Here is a 17,461-nt window from a genome sequence, read left to right on the forward strand (position 1 = left end):
TGCTAGACGTTTACTTGTGTTTTCACATGCTGGGTAACCAAAGGAAGAGGACGTCTGAGGGTAGAAAAATCTCCCTGAAGATACTGTCTCCAAGTTTGCAAAATAGTTCTCTTATTAATTAAGAATGGAAGTACCGTTGTTGTCTTTCTGATTATAAAACTACCATAAATGCACAAAACCATCTGCGGTGAAGAGACCTATAAGGTAGAAAGTGAACGCTGCCTCTTAAATTCGAGTTCCAGAAATAACCACCCTTAATTTAATCTGCGTGTCTGGAAGGTTACTTCATTGTTGTTTTTCAAACAAAAATACGTGTATCCTGTGTCTATTGATTTGGAACCTGGTACCTGCCCTCCCCCCCATTACAATACATACTCTGTTCATCTTTCCAGATCTGACACCCCTCTCCGTCACTTGTCTTAATTGCAGCCGAGGACCTGCACCCTGTTAAGTTTTACCAGTATTGTGCTGATAGTTGAGATCGTTTCTGATTTTTCAAGATGATGACCAAGGTTGCACAAGATACCCTTATACACACCACATTGCTTTATAGTAGCTTTAAAAATCCTCTACCCTGTACTCATTTGAGGAGAATGTCCTTTTTTTTTTTTTTTTTTTTTTTTTTTAACGTGTGATTTGCTTTGGGCTTTTTAAATGTAGCGTCCCCTGTTCCTCCCCCTCTTAAAGTGGAGCAGTAGGGGGAAAACTGAAGATAATACCCCAGACCGTTAATGAGTAGTTACAGTGAAATTGAACCTAGGGAAGAGAATGGATTGCACTTTTAGCTTTGCTGTGTGGCAGTACTCACGTATGACCTTTGTAATTTTTTTAAAAAAGCCGTTATTTGTGAAACATAAAACCATCCACTCTGAGAAATACAGAAAGGTAGGGAGAAAGCAAATGGTCATGAAGTCACTACTCAGAGATATTTCACATACTAACCTATTTCTCTTTGGGGTGTTTTTTTTTTTTCTTCCTTCAGTGTATATTTCCATCATTCTAAAACTTTATTATAAATTCTCATAAAATTATAGAACTACTTTCAGTGGTTTCAATTTAAACTACCCTCGAGTTCTTTTGGTATCTTTTCCGGAGAGGAGAGCGTGGCCTGTTTTGGTCTGGAGTTAACACTGACAGAGCCGGCGAGCAAGTAAGTTCGTGGGCCTTGATGCCGACCTGACCTGTCGGAGAGCACGGTGAGGCCCACAGGCTGGACCCGCAGAGAACGACAACCTGGAACGGTGTTTCTAACAGCTTTCGTGTCATGTTCTCATTTTTTTTTTTTTTTTTTTTCTTCCCATAATTTCAGGGCCAGGGGCATCCAAGATAGAAACAGCTGTGACTTCTACCCCATCTGCTGCTGGGCAGTTCAGCAAGCCTTTCTCATTTTCTCCATCAGGGTCAGTAACAAACTTCATTTTTGTGGCAGATCGCCAGCAACCGTATAGGTAGCTTTCCCCGGTTTTACTGTCAGTAGGTATATGTATCTGCTTATTAAATGCATATGAGCCCAGAGCTCTTACCACCTTCAGTAACACATAGGATGTCAGCAACACTAGCTTATCATCCTCGTGCAGGCCTGCACTTGACCCTCGAACAACGGGGCTTTGAACCGCATGGGTCCGCTCCCACGCGGATTTTTTTCCCCGTAGCTTCCGGTAATACCATGGATGTATTTTTCCTTTGGTTTTCTCCGTAATGTTTTTTCTTAGTTTACCGTATCGTAAGAAGGCAGCGTGTCGTACACATAACATGGGTCAACCAACTGTTGATGATGTCAGTGAAGCTTCCGGTCAGCAAGAGGCTATTAGTGGTTAAGTTTTGGGGAGTCAGAAGTTTTAAATGGATTTCCAGCTGCATGGGGGTGGGGGCCCCTGACCCCTGCCTTGTTCAAGGGCCAACTGTATTTCCCATTTTCCGTCCCAAGTGTATATATGTGTTACTACAGATGTATTTGTTTTGCTTTCTAGGGTTAGCCTCCTTTTCTTTGAGCAGTGGGTCTGTGTCAGATTCTGTGGTTGGTCTTCTAGCTTATGACACTGACCTCTTTGCGTTCCGACGCCATCTGGGGGCTGGGGTGACGTTGAGATTGGCTCTCCTGCTCGAGAGGGCGCTACATTCCACTGAGAGGAGGTGGTGAAGGACCACAGCCCTTTGGAAATCTGGGTCTTGTGGAGATAAGGGGAAATGTTCCTGTCCCATTTCTTTAAGAATAATGATGACTGTACCTGTAAAGTTGAGTCATTTTGAAAAATGGAAAAGTCTTCCGGCCGTCATTCCACGGGAGCCTTGATTCGCCTCACAGGGTGGGTGCCTTTGTTCTGTGCCCGAGGCACTTCTGTTGAACCCCGTGAAGGGGGCCGGAGCGTCCTCCTCCTCCCGGAGGGGAGCTGGCTCTGTGGAGCGGAGATAAAAACCTGTCCGAAGGTTTTTGCCCGTGGAAAGCCTGCGTGCTCAGGTCCAGTAGAAAAGCCTCTGAAGCCCTTTCACTTTGTGCTCTTGGGACTGGAATTCTGCTTCCCACAGTCTCTCCCCCGATGTCATTGTTTCCTGAGTGTCCTTCAGCCATAACACGTCAAGAGCAAGAGGGGTTAGAATAGAATTTGAGGGGGAAATTATCAGATTACTTTTTCTTTAATGTAAGTCGTTGTTTTATCCTCTCAAAGATCGTTTGGAGCCACTTTGAGAGAGTAGGTTGGCGCCGGGAGTTACTGCTTCTTTTACAAACACTTAACAGTCTTCGCTGCTGCAAACGGATACTCTTCTTCCCATTTTTAAAATAAGGTGAAAAGGTTTGGGTCCCCGGGTCAGTGGCTCACCTCTGTTAGATAAAATTTCGTCACCAAGGTTGAGACAAAGAAAGGATTATTTTTTGTAATGTGATAAAATGCTTCTAACACATCTTCTTGGATGGTTTTTGTCCATTCGAGGAAGGCACTGATGGGTGAGCAAAACCCAAGTCCTTACAGTACTTACTGTATTTGCCGTGCTTGGCCCCTGATGCCTTAGAACTGTAGTTTTAAATTTGCCATTTGAACTTTGATCACAGTGGGTCATCTCTTCTGGTTCCCGCTTGTGCCGAATTTGTCCTTTGACCGTGGTGTCTTGACTTAGGTCAAGACATCTGAAGAAAATCTACGTTAGGAGAGAGAGAGGTTGATAGAGGGAGTCCACAAAGGTTTCGGACCGGATTTTCCCAGCCGAGGGCTCAGAGTTCGTGCTCTCCTCCACGTCCGCTAGCGGCATGGCGTGCTCCCGATGAGCCCTTTGATCTCGGGGTGGCTTCTCAGGGGTTCTCCCTGACCCGGCTCCCTTGCCTCCGTCCCGGGGCAGACGGTCTGCCCCAGCCACCGTGCCCACGCCCCCCACGCCCGGTGCATCTCCGTCACTGCTTAGCTTTCCGCCCCACGGGTCCCCACCCAGGCTGCAGAGCCCCGCCGGGGCCTCCTGGCCTCGCCCACCGATTGCCGCTCCCCGCCTCGAGATCTGGGAGCGGCTTCCTGCCTCTGAGATATCCACGCTTTTACTCTGCTGTCGTTTATCGTCTCAGTTGTGAGTGCCTACGAGCAGATCGATCGTACAAATGAGTTGTAAACGTAACATTAAGAAGGGCAGGATTGTGCCTTCGGTGTTTGTTCCTCTTTAACCTCTCTCCTTGCGCTCCCTAGGACTGGCTTTAATTTTGGGATAATCACACCAACCCCGTCTTCTAATGTCACTGCCGCACAAGGTACAGTCTCTCCCTGCACGGCGCAGCGTTTCTTTTGTGTTTTCTCTAAACAGGTGCTGGGTTTTTGTACAGATGTGTTGACATTTTCCTTGCTGCTGAGTCTTGCTTAAAGCATCTGCAGCAAGTTTGGTGTTGACAGTGTGCCTTCGAAATAAGCCGCATTTAAGAAACTAAAGGGGAGGACTCCTGTTGACTTTTTAAATTCAGAACAAGGAACGGATTTGCTTCTGGGAAAGCAAGGCTGGGCTTTAAATGCGGATGTTAACATGTGAATTAGAATTCCTTTCTCCGTCCGCTCATCCTCACGAGACCGGATTCGTCTTCTCTCCCGGATAACCTGTCGGCAAACACACTCGTCCTTCTGTGTGTTGTTACATAGCCATCAACCGACATCTTCTTAATGGTTAAGAGAATTTGAGGACCTGTAAAGAAACCAAATGTATTTTTTAAGTGCCTTCTAGCTCTCCGCTTAAAGAACTAAGTTGATTTTTCCTTTATTTGAAAAAGCAAGCTCTTCCTATGAAAGTGATATATTCTAAAATCCCATGTCGTACCCCTCAGGTTCTGTATTTCTTTTGTTTCCTCTTCTCCTTCATTTCCTTTAACACAGGCTCTTACGAATTTTCCAGTGTTACTGGAAATCTTATATGAATGTCACGTGTTAATGGCCACATGGTTTCTGTGATTTATTGAACCCATTTACCTGCCGAATATTTAGGTTATTTCCGGATCTTCCCTATAATGAACAACACACTGACCGTCTTTCCTCCGTTCGCTCAACAAGCGTGTTTTGAGCGTGTCCTCTGTGCCAGCTCGAGTGGAGGAGGTTTTGGGAAAAAAGGGGTCCCTTAAGATCTGGGGGCAGATCGGGGGCTGAAAGCACAGCAGACTCCCTAAACCTGGTTTGTCTGTGGCACTTAAAGGGTTGATGGTCTCCTTCCTTCCTTCCTTTCTACAATAGTGATTGTTTAAACTGTTTTCGTAACCTTTGCCCACTTAGATGTGGCAGAATACCCCCGAGGCTCATCTTCTCCCCTGTCCCACTTTCCAGAGCAAAAACAACTCCGTGATCTAAAAGGATTAAGAGGAACAAAATAATAACCGGCGGAGGTCATAAGTCAGACAGTAGGGAAATGCAGTGGTAATTCTGTAAACATTTGAATCACTACGAGACTAGACAACGATCCAGAACCATAGGCAGCTCCGTAACAGCAGTGATACAACAGGAAATGGCCCCCGGGGAGTTGGGGCCCTGCGGCCTTCCCAAGAATTTGTGACAGCCAGACTTCTTAAAACAACATGGAGTTAGAAATATCAGTAAACACTGTAATAGACCAATTTTACTTCATAAACTAGAAAAGTGGGTTACTTTTATTTATCGACCACTTACTGTTTGACCAGACCTTTACCTGTATTCCATTCTGTGTTTATAACAGCTCTTTGAGGTAGCTACTCTTACTACACTTATTTTCCAAATGGGGAAACTGAGGCCCAGAGAGGTAAAGTAGCTTGTCCAGAGTGGTGCAGCGAGCAAGCGGCAGAGCGCCCGGCTCCAGAGCCCGTGCCCTTGACCAGGAGGCCACACTGCCTCTGTAAAAGCGCTCACTAGGAAGTAGCCCTTTGTTGTGCGTAAAAATAGTCGTCTGTGGACTGACACTTTCTTAGTCCGTAAAAAACGCAGCAGGAATTTCCATGTTGGATCAACTCCCGGCCTACCGGGCGGTCCATAGGCGAGCACCGCGTCACAAATGTTCTCGAGGAAAGCGCACACGGGGCAGACGAGACAAGATACCTTTTTTTTTCTCTTTTGGGAGAGTACTGTGAATTTCCTGTATTCACACGGTGCTGTGTGCTTGCTGTGACGTAACGGTCACGAAAAGGACATTTGCCTTCCTCACCCGGGTGAGCTGAGAGCGAGCGCTCCTGTGAAAAAGCCTTCACTCTGTGTCCCCGAGGAAAAGTGCTGTGGTTGAACATCTGTCCCTACTGTATCGAGGGGAGACTGGGCTTGGAACGTGATGGGTCGTGTTGTGCTAAATCCAACCCATTTTCTCATTTCTGTTTCTTGCTAGGGGCAGCACCCCCCACTAAAGAGCCAAACCAGCTCGACGCGTTCCCATTTGGTGGGGGAGGCAAACCCTTCTATGAGACGGTTCCTGAAAGCTCGCCGCCCTCAGGGATGACCGCATCAACCACCACTGCAGCCACCGCTGCCTCTCCGGCAGAGTCTGCGCCTTCAAGCAGCAGACCTGCGGCCCCTTCTGGAATCGCTCTTTCCACCACCTCTAGCAAGCCGGAACCCCCACCATCCAAGTTGGGAGAGCTTCTGTTTCCGAGTTCTTTGGCTGGAGAGACTTTGGGCAGTTTTTCAGGACTGCGGGTTGGCCAAGCAGACGATTCTACAAAGCCAGCAGTGAAGGCTCCATCCACAGGCCTGACTAGCGCACAGCCAACCAAGACTTCCACTGTCCCCTCGGGGTTTAGTTTTACCAGCCCTCCCGTGTTAGGGAAGCACGCAGAACCCCCCATGACCTCCCCTGTGACCGCAGCCACAGGGGCCCCTCCGGCAGCCACCACCAGCGCGGGCACTAGCAGTCCCTCGACTGGCATTTTCGGCGCTCTGCCCGTAGCCAGTGCGGGATCCTCTGGAGTTCTGGGTTTCGGCGGGCTGTCCCTAAGTGGTAGCAAGACTAGTTTTTCCTTCGGAAGCCAACAGACGAGCAGTACAGCGCCCCCACCTGCCCCACCGTCAGCCACAACTGCCGCTCCCCTGCCTACGCTGTTCCCCATGATGTCGTTTGGTAGCCTCCTGAGTTCAGGGTCTGCTCCCACCCTGCCCGCGTCCTCGGCCTCATCCGAGAAGCCGGACGACGGCGACGCCTCGGCGTCCGCGACCTCGCTTCCGGGGCAGCCGCCGTCAGCCCCGCTTCCCCAGGCTCCTCCGCAGACTTCTGACCCGGTTAAAAGAGAGCCTGCTCTGGCACAGCCCGCAGTCAGCAGCCCGGGCCCCGCGGCATCCGGCGGCGGTCTTGCGACGCCTGCCGCGGAGGCCACGCCAGCGGCCCCCGCGGCCCCTGACGTCAAGACGGAACTGGCCTCCCCCGCTTCCATGCTCTCGGCTCCCGGGCCGCCTGCCGCCGCCGCCGCCGCAGCTACCCTCCCGGGCGCGGTCCCCGTGGCCGTTGAAACCCCAGGTCCCCCCACGACCTCCAGCTCCGTTTCCGGCGCTGCTCCGAGCCCGGCCGCGGAGACCGCGGCGTTTGGGACCGCCACTTGCGGCTCTTCTGTCTTCGCTCAGCCGCCCGCCGCCAGCTCCAGCTCCGCCTTCAGTCAGCTCGCCGGCCCCGCGGCCACCGCCCCGTCCGCCGCCCCCGTGTTCGGGCAGGCGGCCGCCGGCTCCGGGCCGGGCCTGTTCGGGCCACAGGCGGGAGGCGCGGCCGCCACCGCCGCCGCCGCGCCGCCCGCCAGCAGCTCCGGCTTCGGCGGTCCCGCTTTTGGCGCGTCGGCCACCGGGGTGTTCGGACAGACGACGTTCGGCCAGGCCCCGGCCTTCGGGCAGGCGACGAGCAGCCCCGCCAGCGTCTTTTCCTTCAGCCAGCCTGGGTTCAGCTCGGTGCCCGCGTTCGGCCAGCCCGCGGCCTCCACCTCCGCGTCCACCAGCACGAACGTCTTCGGTGCCTCCTCCAGCACCAGCAGCTCCAGCTCCTTCTCGTTCGGACAGTCCTCTGCCAACACAGGAGGGGTGCTGTTTGGCCAGAGCAACCCTCCCGCGTTCGGGCAGAGCCCCGGCTTCGGGCAGGGAGGCTCCGTGTTCGGTGGCACCTCGGCCGCCACCACGACCACGTCATCTTCTGGGTTTAGCTTTTGTCAAGCTTCAGGTAAGAATTTACGGGAGACTCTGTCCTCTCTGTCATTTGAAATATTTGCGGGGGAAGGAAACAAAAAACAAAAAAACCCTGTATCGCTTTTGAGTTAAAAGAAAAGGGAAAACGAGAAATGCAAAAAGGGCGCTTAGAGCGCTGGCGGCCTCGCGACTTTCCTTGGCCTCGTCACCATGGCTGCAGTTGGGCTGCTCGGCAGATTCTCCCGTTAGCCAGTTCCATGGGGAAGAACGCAGGCGTCTTTAGCTTAAGGTCCTGGCAAATAACGAACGACTCATAAATCGGAACCTTTAAATCTGGAAGTTGCTTTGGAGGCTATTCCGTCCCGAACCGTCAAGGCTCGAGGAGACCCATCTAATGTCATGAGGTGCTAATCGTGGAGCCAGAACCAGACTCCGGGGTGCCTCGTCCTAGTTCACTGCCCTGCCAGCGTTTCATATCCTGCCTCCTCTGACACCTTCTTGCTTGCTAGAATGGCAGATACTTACATTTGAAAAGGGTTTTTTGCCTGTTTTCAGCGTACTTTAAAGAAAAAAACGACAACCCAAATCTTTAAATGTTCCTTTTTTTTTTTTTTTTAAGTTTGTGTATTTATTTATTTTGAGAGAGAGAGCGCGCAAGCAGGGGAGGGGCAGAGAGAGGAAGAGAATCCCAAGCAGACCCCGCACCGTCAGCGCAGAGCCTTGACGCAGGGCTCAAGCTCACGAAACGCGAGATCGTGACCTGAGCCGAAGCCAAGAGTCCAGCACTTAACCGACTGAGCCACCCGGGCACCCCTAAATGTTACTACTTTTTAAAGTAAAACATAACCCACTGTTGCGTGTCCATTTCAGCTGCTTTCACTTCCACAAGTTATCAACAGGACAATTTGAGAATATTTTCTAAGTTTCCATTTCTAGTAATTATCTAAGGAAAGGCGATTTCTTCAGCAGTTAGGCCGCAGGGGGGAAACAGGGATTAATGATTTCTTGGTGGGCAAGAGTATAAGTGACTGCCCATTCGTTCACTTGGTGATGATTTATTTGCAGATGGTTTATAATTTATTAGCATGGAAATTTCTTCCTTCCTTCCTTCCTTCCTTCCTTCCTTCCTTCCTTCCTTCCTTCAGCAAGTGTTTGTTAAGCTCCTGCCAGGTTCAGCTCCAAGGACAGACAGAGTGCCGAAAGACAGTTCTGAGCTCCACCTGCTGCCTTGTCAGGAGGCCGGCCTGAGTTCTGGGGAATGTGCTTATGTGGTGTCGCAAGGGGGAAAGGCCTGGGGAGGCTTAAAGAGAAGGGTGTTCAGCGCGCTCTTGGGAGCATCCTTTTCTCTGCAGTCTGAACTTGACAGTCCCTCAGGCACAAGTATAATCAAACTGTTCAGACACAAGTATGAACCATTGAAGCAATCTTCTTTCATCTGGTAACAACGTGGAAAGGTACCTGAGCAGTCTGCTCCAGCCCTGGTGGAGGAATTGAGCCTTGCCTGAGCTCACCTACCTAGAGATCAGTGACAGGGATGACCATGGAACTCCCATCTTCCAGCTCCTTGGCTCGGGCTCTCTGGTTGCTAACATGCAGTCCCGCCCGGTTTTCCCAGGCCCAGTTCATAGCAGCACCTCAGCCCTGTTACGCCACCTAGAAAAAAGAGGAAGTACCTCAGGAGAACCTGGTGTTTGAGATCACAGAAAACCAAGGAGTAAAAACATTTGTGACGTTAAGTCAGTCACTGGAAAGACTCCTTGACCGCAAAGTAAGGAAAAGCTATCCTGAGCGTGGCCCACCCTGCAGTCCGTACCAGCCTGGGGTTTGGCAGGAGACAAGGATTCAGTCTTCAGGATTTGGGAATTTACAGTCTAATAAAACGTTAACGATGACCCGAGAAAGGCCTTCATTACTCAATTTTCTCCATTGCCTATATAGGAAAACAGATTTTATTCCCGAGTCCATTCGTTATCCAGTATCTTAGAATGCCATCTGAAAACAAAATACTTGATGTCGTAAAAGACTCATCCAAATTAAACTTGTTTTCTTCTTATTTTCCAGGTTTTGGGTCTAGCAACACTGGTTCTTTGTTTGGTCAAGCAGCCAGTACGGGCGGGACAGTCTTCGGCCAGGTAAATGATGTGTGTTTGCCTCCATTCGTGTCCACATGTGTCAGACCCATCCACGTTGTTCCCACACAGCGTAATCAGTTCGTACTGTGTGTCGAACGCCAGCAAACAGCCTCACATGGTTCTCAAGCTCTGCCTTCTTTAGCTCCCTTGGGGACACGGAAGTCTCAGCCTCTGATTCGAGAGAATCACTACAATTTTGAGCCCCCTTTTTTTTTTGACAGTCCTCTAGGAGAGCACTGTAAAAGCACAGTGCGTGAGTTCTATCAATCTTCTGCCTGTTCTGCTAGGCCAGGGGTTGACCTACAGTGCGTGGGCTGAAATCTGCTCCTCGGCCTTGTGGTGTTTTGTTTTTTGTTCTTTGTTGTTCTGGGTTTTTTTTAAGGTCCTTGAGCTAAGAATAGTTTTTACCTTCTTAAATGGTTGTTTAGACAAAGAGAATAATTTTGAACAGAAACCACGTATGGGCCCTCAACTAAGCTGTATGTCCTCGTTTCGGTGACCTGAGTTGCTTCAGTGTGTCTAGCTGTTATCTGTGTGTGCACACGGTTTTAAGGGCTTTACACAGATTGACTCACGTAATCGTTAGCGCCTCTCTAAGGGAGGTGCCGTTATTATCCCCATCCCACACATGAAAGCAGCAGGGCCCGGAGGAAATGCGTTGTTCCATCACATGCCAGCTGCTTTCAGATCAGAATAAAGAAAGATACTCTGATGTATCAGACGCGATGGTGGCTTTCCAAAGGTGGATTTGGTATTTGTCCGTTAATTAATGAAACAGCAGGCATATTAGATGTTTCTTCCACATCTTCCAGAAGGGGTTTTCTTTATCATCCTTTTCCTTTGAAGGCTAGGCTCTGCCCTAGTCCGTGATCTTTGGCACTTCGGAGCTGGTAACGGCAGGTTAAGTCATTTAAACCGGGTTCCTCGCCGGACGTGGCTAAACATGGCAGACAAAACATAAAAACCATAGTTTGAAAAGCACTGGGCAGCCGACAAGGTGTTTTACGAAGGAAAATGAGTGCCTGTGGAAGTGATTGGAGCATAAGAGCCAGTTTTGCCATGAGGGCATTTATTCATCTGAGAAAATTATCATTTCCTATTTTAATAGTTGCAAAGGACAAAGGGACAGAGATCACTGAGATGTGCACAAAGTGGGGAGTCTAAAAGAGACCGTCCCCCAAGGCGAGCCGGGGCTCCAGATTCACTGGTCTCGGCTTGTGAATGTGGCCTGACAGGATCGTAGGATGGTGATGTCTGCAGATGTCCGGCAGAAGCAGCACCGACCCCGTTTGACGAAAAGCAACTTAACTCTAGGCCTTGGACACTTTGTAAGGACGTTGATTCCCACGCCTAAATGAGTCCGTCACAAAAGGAAACAAGGAACTGTGAGCAAGGGCCAGAATACACATCAGACATACATTTGTAAAGACTCCTAGACTATAAAGCAGCCATCGTTTTACGAGTCCAGTAGGAATAAAAGGCAAAATTGGGCATACTAGTAAAGAATGGGAGATAAAGTGTCATAGCTGAATTGAAAAAGAACCACGTGGAACTTAATAGAAAATATAATTGAAATTTAAGATCCTGGAAATCTAAAATCTCTAGACCCAGCCGAAGAGAGTAATAATACGTTGGGACAGAGATCAGCAAACTTTGTGCAAAGGGCTAGATAGTAAATATTTTAGACCTTGAGGGCCACGTGTAGTTTCCATCACAGCTGCCTAATGCTACGCAAAAGCAGCCGTAGACCGTAAATAAATGAATGAGCGTGATTATGTTTCCACTAAGTTTTATTTACAAAAACAGGCAGTGGTCTGGATTTAGCCCACGGTACTATATACTTTGGTGACCCTTGAACTATAAAAGGTAGGTCAGATTAAGTTATCTGGCATGCATCATGGAGAGCAAAACAGATGGAAAATGTAAAAGCAAAATCTTAGAAAATTTAACATTCGATCAGAGAAGAGAGAAAGAGAAAGAATGTATGACAGAATTAGAGAAAAAGACACATTTCCAAAACCAGTAGAAAACACTAACCCACAGATTCAAAAATCCAACAAATGCCAAACCATGCGTAAAAGGAAACTGATTCCAAGCCCCGTTATACAGAACTATAAAGAAATAACATTAAAAGCGCTCAGGAGAAAAGACGGGTTACCTTCAAAGGGGCAAGAGTTGGATTCACAGCTGACTTCTCAGCGGTGACAGTGAAAGCCAGAGACGGTCTATCTACCTGGAATTTCTAGACCTCATGAAAATTATCTTTAAAGAGTGAAGGGAAATCAGGACGTTTTTCAGACAGATACTGAGAGAATTTATGCCTAGCAGACCTGAAGAAAATTCTAAAAGATACTCTTCAGGCAGAAGGAAAATCTGACTCCACTAAAATTACGGCTCTGCTAATTTTGGGGTAAAGCAAGCCATGAAATAGGAAAATTGCAGCCTATGAAACTGACGGAGTAATTGCATTCAGGATATATAAACAATACGAATCAAAAAGAAAAAAGACAACTACACCCCCACCGAAATGGCTAAAATTGAAAGGGCTGACAATACCCAATATTGGTGAGGGGGTGGAGCAACTAGAAACTCCCACGTGTTGGGGGGGGGGGGGCGCATAAATCCGTATAACCGCTTTGGAAAAGCACCTGCTACTGTCAAAACTAGATACACAAAATTCCTATTGACCCAGCGTATCTGCTTCTAGACACGTAACCAGCAGAAACGAATGCCTTTGTTCACTAGGAGGTATGGATACGAGTGTCCCTAGCGGTATATTCATAGTAACTAAAAACAAGAAATGCATACCAGCTGAAGAACGGATAAATAAATTGTGATATGTGTATTCAGCGGAATACTGTCAAGCAGCGAAATCAAACGTGCCGCTTCTCTACGAGGCAAAAGGGGTAAATCCCACAGACGTAGTGTTACGTGAAAGAAGCCGGACACGAGAGTACAGGCACCTAAAGAGGCAAATACAGGCGAAACTTTGCATGATAGAAATCAGAAGAGTGATTGGTCTTAGGGCATTAAACATGGGATACAGAGGAGCCTTTTAGAGCACTAAAGCGATGTTTGCTGTCTTGAACGGTTATAAACAGTTACGTGTCAAAACCCATTGAGCTCTCTACACAGAAAATTGGTGAACTTAAACACAAGAGAAAATAGGCAAAAGGTTTTCTAAAAAGAAGATACTGTTGGTTGCACGACATCGTGAGTATACTCGATGCCACTGAATCGTACGCTTAAAACCACTGGAGTCGGTAAGTTTTACGTATATTTTATTACAGTTTGTGTAAAGAAGAAAAAATAAGAGGCTATAAAAGCTAAAGGGTAGCCAAAGGACCAAGAAACATACTCAACTTAATTAGCAATACAAATCAAAACAACAAAGAGATCTACACCTATACGACAGCAAAAATTAAAAGCCCAACGATACCAAATGCCAGCAAATGTGCAGAGCAAAGGAAATTTGCTTCCACCCCTGGTCGGGTTGTGATTTGGTACAACCACCTTGCAAGGTGGCGTGATTGGACAAAGACAGGCAGCTCCGTCTCCCATGTGTGTGCTTTGAGAGAAACTCAAGAGCATGGGCACCCGGTCATGGGAGTGTTTGTAGCAACTTTGTTATAATAACCAAAAACTAGAAGCATCCCAAATGTTTATCAGTATTCCAGTGGGTAGATGAATTTGTATTATCCTGGCATAGAATTTTATCCAGCTAGGAAAATGAATCAATTGGAGCCACACGGGGGACTCACAGGCATGATGTGGAGCTGAGAGATCGAAAACTTAACTGTGATAAACTCCGAATTGGTCACTAGCCCCCCGCTGCCCTACCCATATTCTTCCTTCGCAGAAATTACGTTTGCGGTTGGAGGGGCCAGAAGTTCAAATCAGTATTTTTTTTTTTTTTTACTGATAACAAGGGGCTCTCTGTGTTGCATTTATTGCTGTGTGCTCATTTTGTAGGACTGTGGCTAGCGCGTGATGCACACTGTAAAAATGTATGAACTTTCAGATGATAGGAGTATCCTCAGAAAAATCTTAAGGGTAGAAGGTAGATTCTGGCTAGGATCCAGAAGACCTTAACTCCTGTTGTAACAGCAAGCAAAATCCATATAGTGGAGAAATCACACCTACCCTGCGGTTATTCGAATTATCTTGTGCTGTGTAACAAATGACCCCAAAACCTAACAGCATTTATATATCTCCAGTGATTGATTTTGCTGTTGGCTCAGAACTTAACTAGAGCTCTTGACTAGAACGTGAGCATGTGGCTTCTCCTTGTGGCCTGGGCTTCCTCACAACGTGGTGACTGGATTCCGGGGAGAAATTTCAAGAAAGAAAGGGAGCAGGCAGAAGCTATATGACCTTTTATGACCTTGTCACAAAGTGTCACTTGTGTGGCATCCTGTTATTCAAAGCAGTCCTGCAATCCCACCCAGCTGTGAAAGGAGGGGAATAGACTTCACCTCCTGCTCTAGAAGAGCTCATGGGTCTAGAAATACTGCTGTGACCATCTTGAGAAAATGGTCTGTCCCAGTGGGACTCAGAGTGGCAGAACGCCTTGTGGAGTTGACTTCCAGAGAGGGGAGCCCGACGTAGGTGAGCGCGATGGTACGGCGGATTCTGGGGGCGTGTGTCAGGTCTGGGTTTGGGAAGGTGGAAGGAAGGTCATGCCGCAGATTGAGGAAATGTACTGGCAAGAAGTACAGAAGAAGCCAGAAGAAATTACTGGCAACGGGGGGGGAGCAAAACAAATGACCGATGAGAGCACTGCTTCATAGCCCTCCAGTGGCTATTATTGAACAAAACAAAAACCGAGAAAAGCAGGTGTTGACCAGGATGTGGAGAAATTGGAGTCCTCACACGAGGCTGGTTGGAATATAAAATAGTGTATCTGCTGTGGGAGACGATTTGGTGACTCCTCAAAAAGCTGAGCACAGAACTACCAGATGTCCCGGCCATTCCGCTACTGGGTAGATAGCCAAAGGAATTGAAAGCAGGAAGTCAAAGACACTTGTTCGCCAATGTTCACAGCAGTGTTATTCACAATAGCTGAAAGGAAGAAAGCACCCAAGTGTCCATCAACAGATGACTGAATAAACAAGATATGGTTTGTACACACAGTAGAATATTCTTCAGTCCTCCAAAAGGAAGAAGTTCCAAGTCATACTACGTGTGGATGGACCCCGAATGCATTATGCTAAATAAAGTCAGCCAGACATAAAAGAACCAGTAGTGTATGATTCCACTTGCATGAAGTATTTACAACAGGTAAATTCATGGAGCAGGGAAGTAGACCAGAGACCCCCAGTGGCTGTTAGGGAGCGGGAATGGGAGTGATGCTTAATGGTTGAGAATTTGGGTTGAGGTGATGAAAAAGCCTTGGAAATAGACCGTGGTGATGGTCGCACAACATTGTGAATAGAATTAGTGCCACCGAATGGTATACTTAAGTGGTTAAAATGACAAGATGATATTTTGCCACCATTTTAAAAACTTAATAATGTGATACACCAAAAACCATTGGATTTTATACTTTAAAATCAGTGAGTTGTGTGGTATATGGATTACATCCCAATAAAGATGTTAAAAAAAAAAAAAAAAGAACAACAACCAGGGCCTAAAAGACTTGCAAGTACAATGACTTGTTCAATATAAAAAGCATCCCTATCCACTGACCCCCCCACTTTTGTTGAGGGAAAGGAAGTAAAGGCAGGACCAAAAAGCAGAAAGCACTCGCACAGTTGTGTAATCTCTTGTTGCCCAGAACTGCGAAGCAGCAAAAACGAAGGGTGCCCACAATCATATTTTAGAGAACAACCAGAAACAACTTGTAGCTGGTCTAGATACTAGGACTAGCAGGCAGAGACTTTAAAGTAACTGTTGTGCTCAAGGATTTACAGGAAGAGAAAAGAACGGTTGAATAAGGAATCTCAGCAGAGCATTGGCAATTACGAAAATAAATAGAAAGTCCTGATCGATATCTGAAGTTTAAATCTAGCATCTGAAATAAAATAGGATTAGACAGGCATAGCAGCAGAGGGAATACTACAGAAGAACAGTGAACTTGAACAGACATCGGTAGAAACTACCTAAAATGAAGCTCAGAGTGGGGGCGCCTGGCTGGCTCAGTTAGCAGAGCATGCAACACTTGATCTCAGGGTGGTAAGGTCAAGCCCCATAGTGGGCATGGAGCCTGCTTAAAATAATAAGTGTGTGTGTGTGTGTGTGTGTGTGTGTGTGTGTGTGTGTGTGTGTGTGTGTGTAAACAAATTATTATTTTTTTAAGTGCAGCTCAGAGAGACTGGAAAAAAAAAAAACCTGACAGAACATTAATGACCTGTGCAACAGTATCAGGCAGTCCATTGTATGTGTGATCAGAGTCCTTGAAAGAGAGGAGACCGAATGGAATAGGGGGAAAAAAAATGTTTGAAGAAAAATGGCCAAGCTTTTCCAAATGCATTGAAAAACAGGGATCCAGAAACCAAAGAAACTGTGAACCCTGCACGGAATAAATGCGAGAAAGCCATACCAACACACATCATAGATCAGGTCCTGAGAACCAAATACAAAACGAAAAATTCAAAAGCAGCTAAAAAGACTCAGGACCTAGAGGGAAATAATGTATGGTTATGAGGAGATGTTAAACATGACAACCAGAGTAAAAAGGCAAAAAGATCTTTGCTACCTTGGAATAGATCAGTGGTTCTTAAATGGGTTCACTTCTGCCCCTCACCCCTTTGGAGGAATATCACAATTACAGTGTCTGGAGACCTGTTTGGTCCTCACGAGTAGGGGATGCTACCTAGGGGTTAGAATCCAGGGATGCTGCTGAACATTCTGTAACCCTCTAAAACAAAGAATTATCCAGCCCGAAATGTCAATAATGCCACTGCTAAGAAACCATTATTAGAGAAACGCAGATTTCATAGAACACAAAAAAGCACTAGCCGTAAAGGAAGGAAATGTAAAAACTAGACTGCCATCAGAATTACAAAGTGATGCTCATCAAAAGAGTTTGCGATAAAATTAAAGGACAGGGCATACACTGGGGGAAAATATTTACAATACACGTAACAGACAAAGGGCTTCTGTCCAGAATACGTAAAGAAAGCAAAACACGTGGACGGATACTTTACAAAAGAGGGTACGCGAATGGCCAATAAGCATGTGAAAACTTGACCACCATTGTTAGTCATCAGAGAAATGCGAATTGGAATCACAATATGACGCTGCTCCATAGCCGCTAGAATTACTAAAATTTAAGGGCTAACAAAAAGAACGTGGAAAAGATCTAGAGCAAATAGATCTCTTAACGTATCGCTGGTGGGAGTATAAGATGGTAATTTGGAAAACCGTTCGGCAATTTGTCAGTAAGTTAAATATACACTGATGTTAATGGTTTAGCAATTCCGGTCCTAGGTATTTACCCAAAAGAGCTGAAAATATCAGTCCATAAAAAAGACTTAAGAATGCTTATACCAACGCATGCAGCAATGTGGATGAATCTCAAAAGACTTATGTGGATTCTAGCCAGGTCAGTCAGGCAAGACAATGAAATCAAAGGTATCTAGACTGGAAAGGAAGAAGTAAAACTGTATCTGCAGATAACATGGTCAGGTATATATAGAAAATCCTAAGGAATCCACTAGAACACTATTAGAACTAACGAATGGGTGCACAGTTGGAGGATACAAGATCAATACAAAAACAAAAACCTATTTCTACACCTTTGCAATGAACCAT

At 46.8% G+C, this 17,461-nt stretch overlaps 1 protein-coding gene across 4 annotated transcripts in view; it reads left to right on the forward strand.

The window, feature by feature from the left end:
* NUP214 (nucleoporin 214) overlaps positions 1 to 17,461 on the forward strand; it is a 95,577-nt gene that overhangs the window by 58,234 nt on the left and 19,882 nt on the right. For all 4 annotated transcript variants that reach the window (XM_060608345.3, XM_060608344.3, XM_060608343.3 and 1 more), the window contains exons 27-30: positions 1,310 to 1,400; positions 3,669 to 3,730; positions 5,803 to 7,608; positions 9,636 to 9,706. In XM_060608345.3, coding sequence (XP_060464328.3) covers positions 1,310 to 1,400; positions 3,669 to 3,730; positions 5,803 to 7,608; positions 9,636 to 9,706 — 2,030 coding nt within the window. The remainder of the gene's footprint in view (positions 1 to 1,309; positions 1,401 to 3,668; positions 3,731 to 5,802; positions 7,609 to 9,635; positions 9,707 to 17,461) is intronic.

This window comes from Panthera onca, chromosome D4 (genome assembly GCF_046562875.1).
Source record: "Panthera onca isolate mPanOnc1 chromosome D4, mPanOnc1 haplotype 2, whole genome shotgun sequence".
Lineage (NCBI taxonomy): Eukaryota > Metazoa > Chordata > Mammalia > Carnivora > Felidae > Panthera > Panthera onca.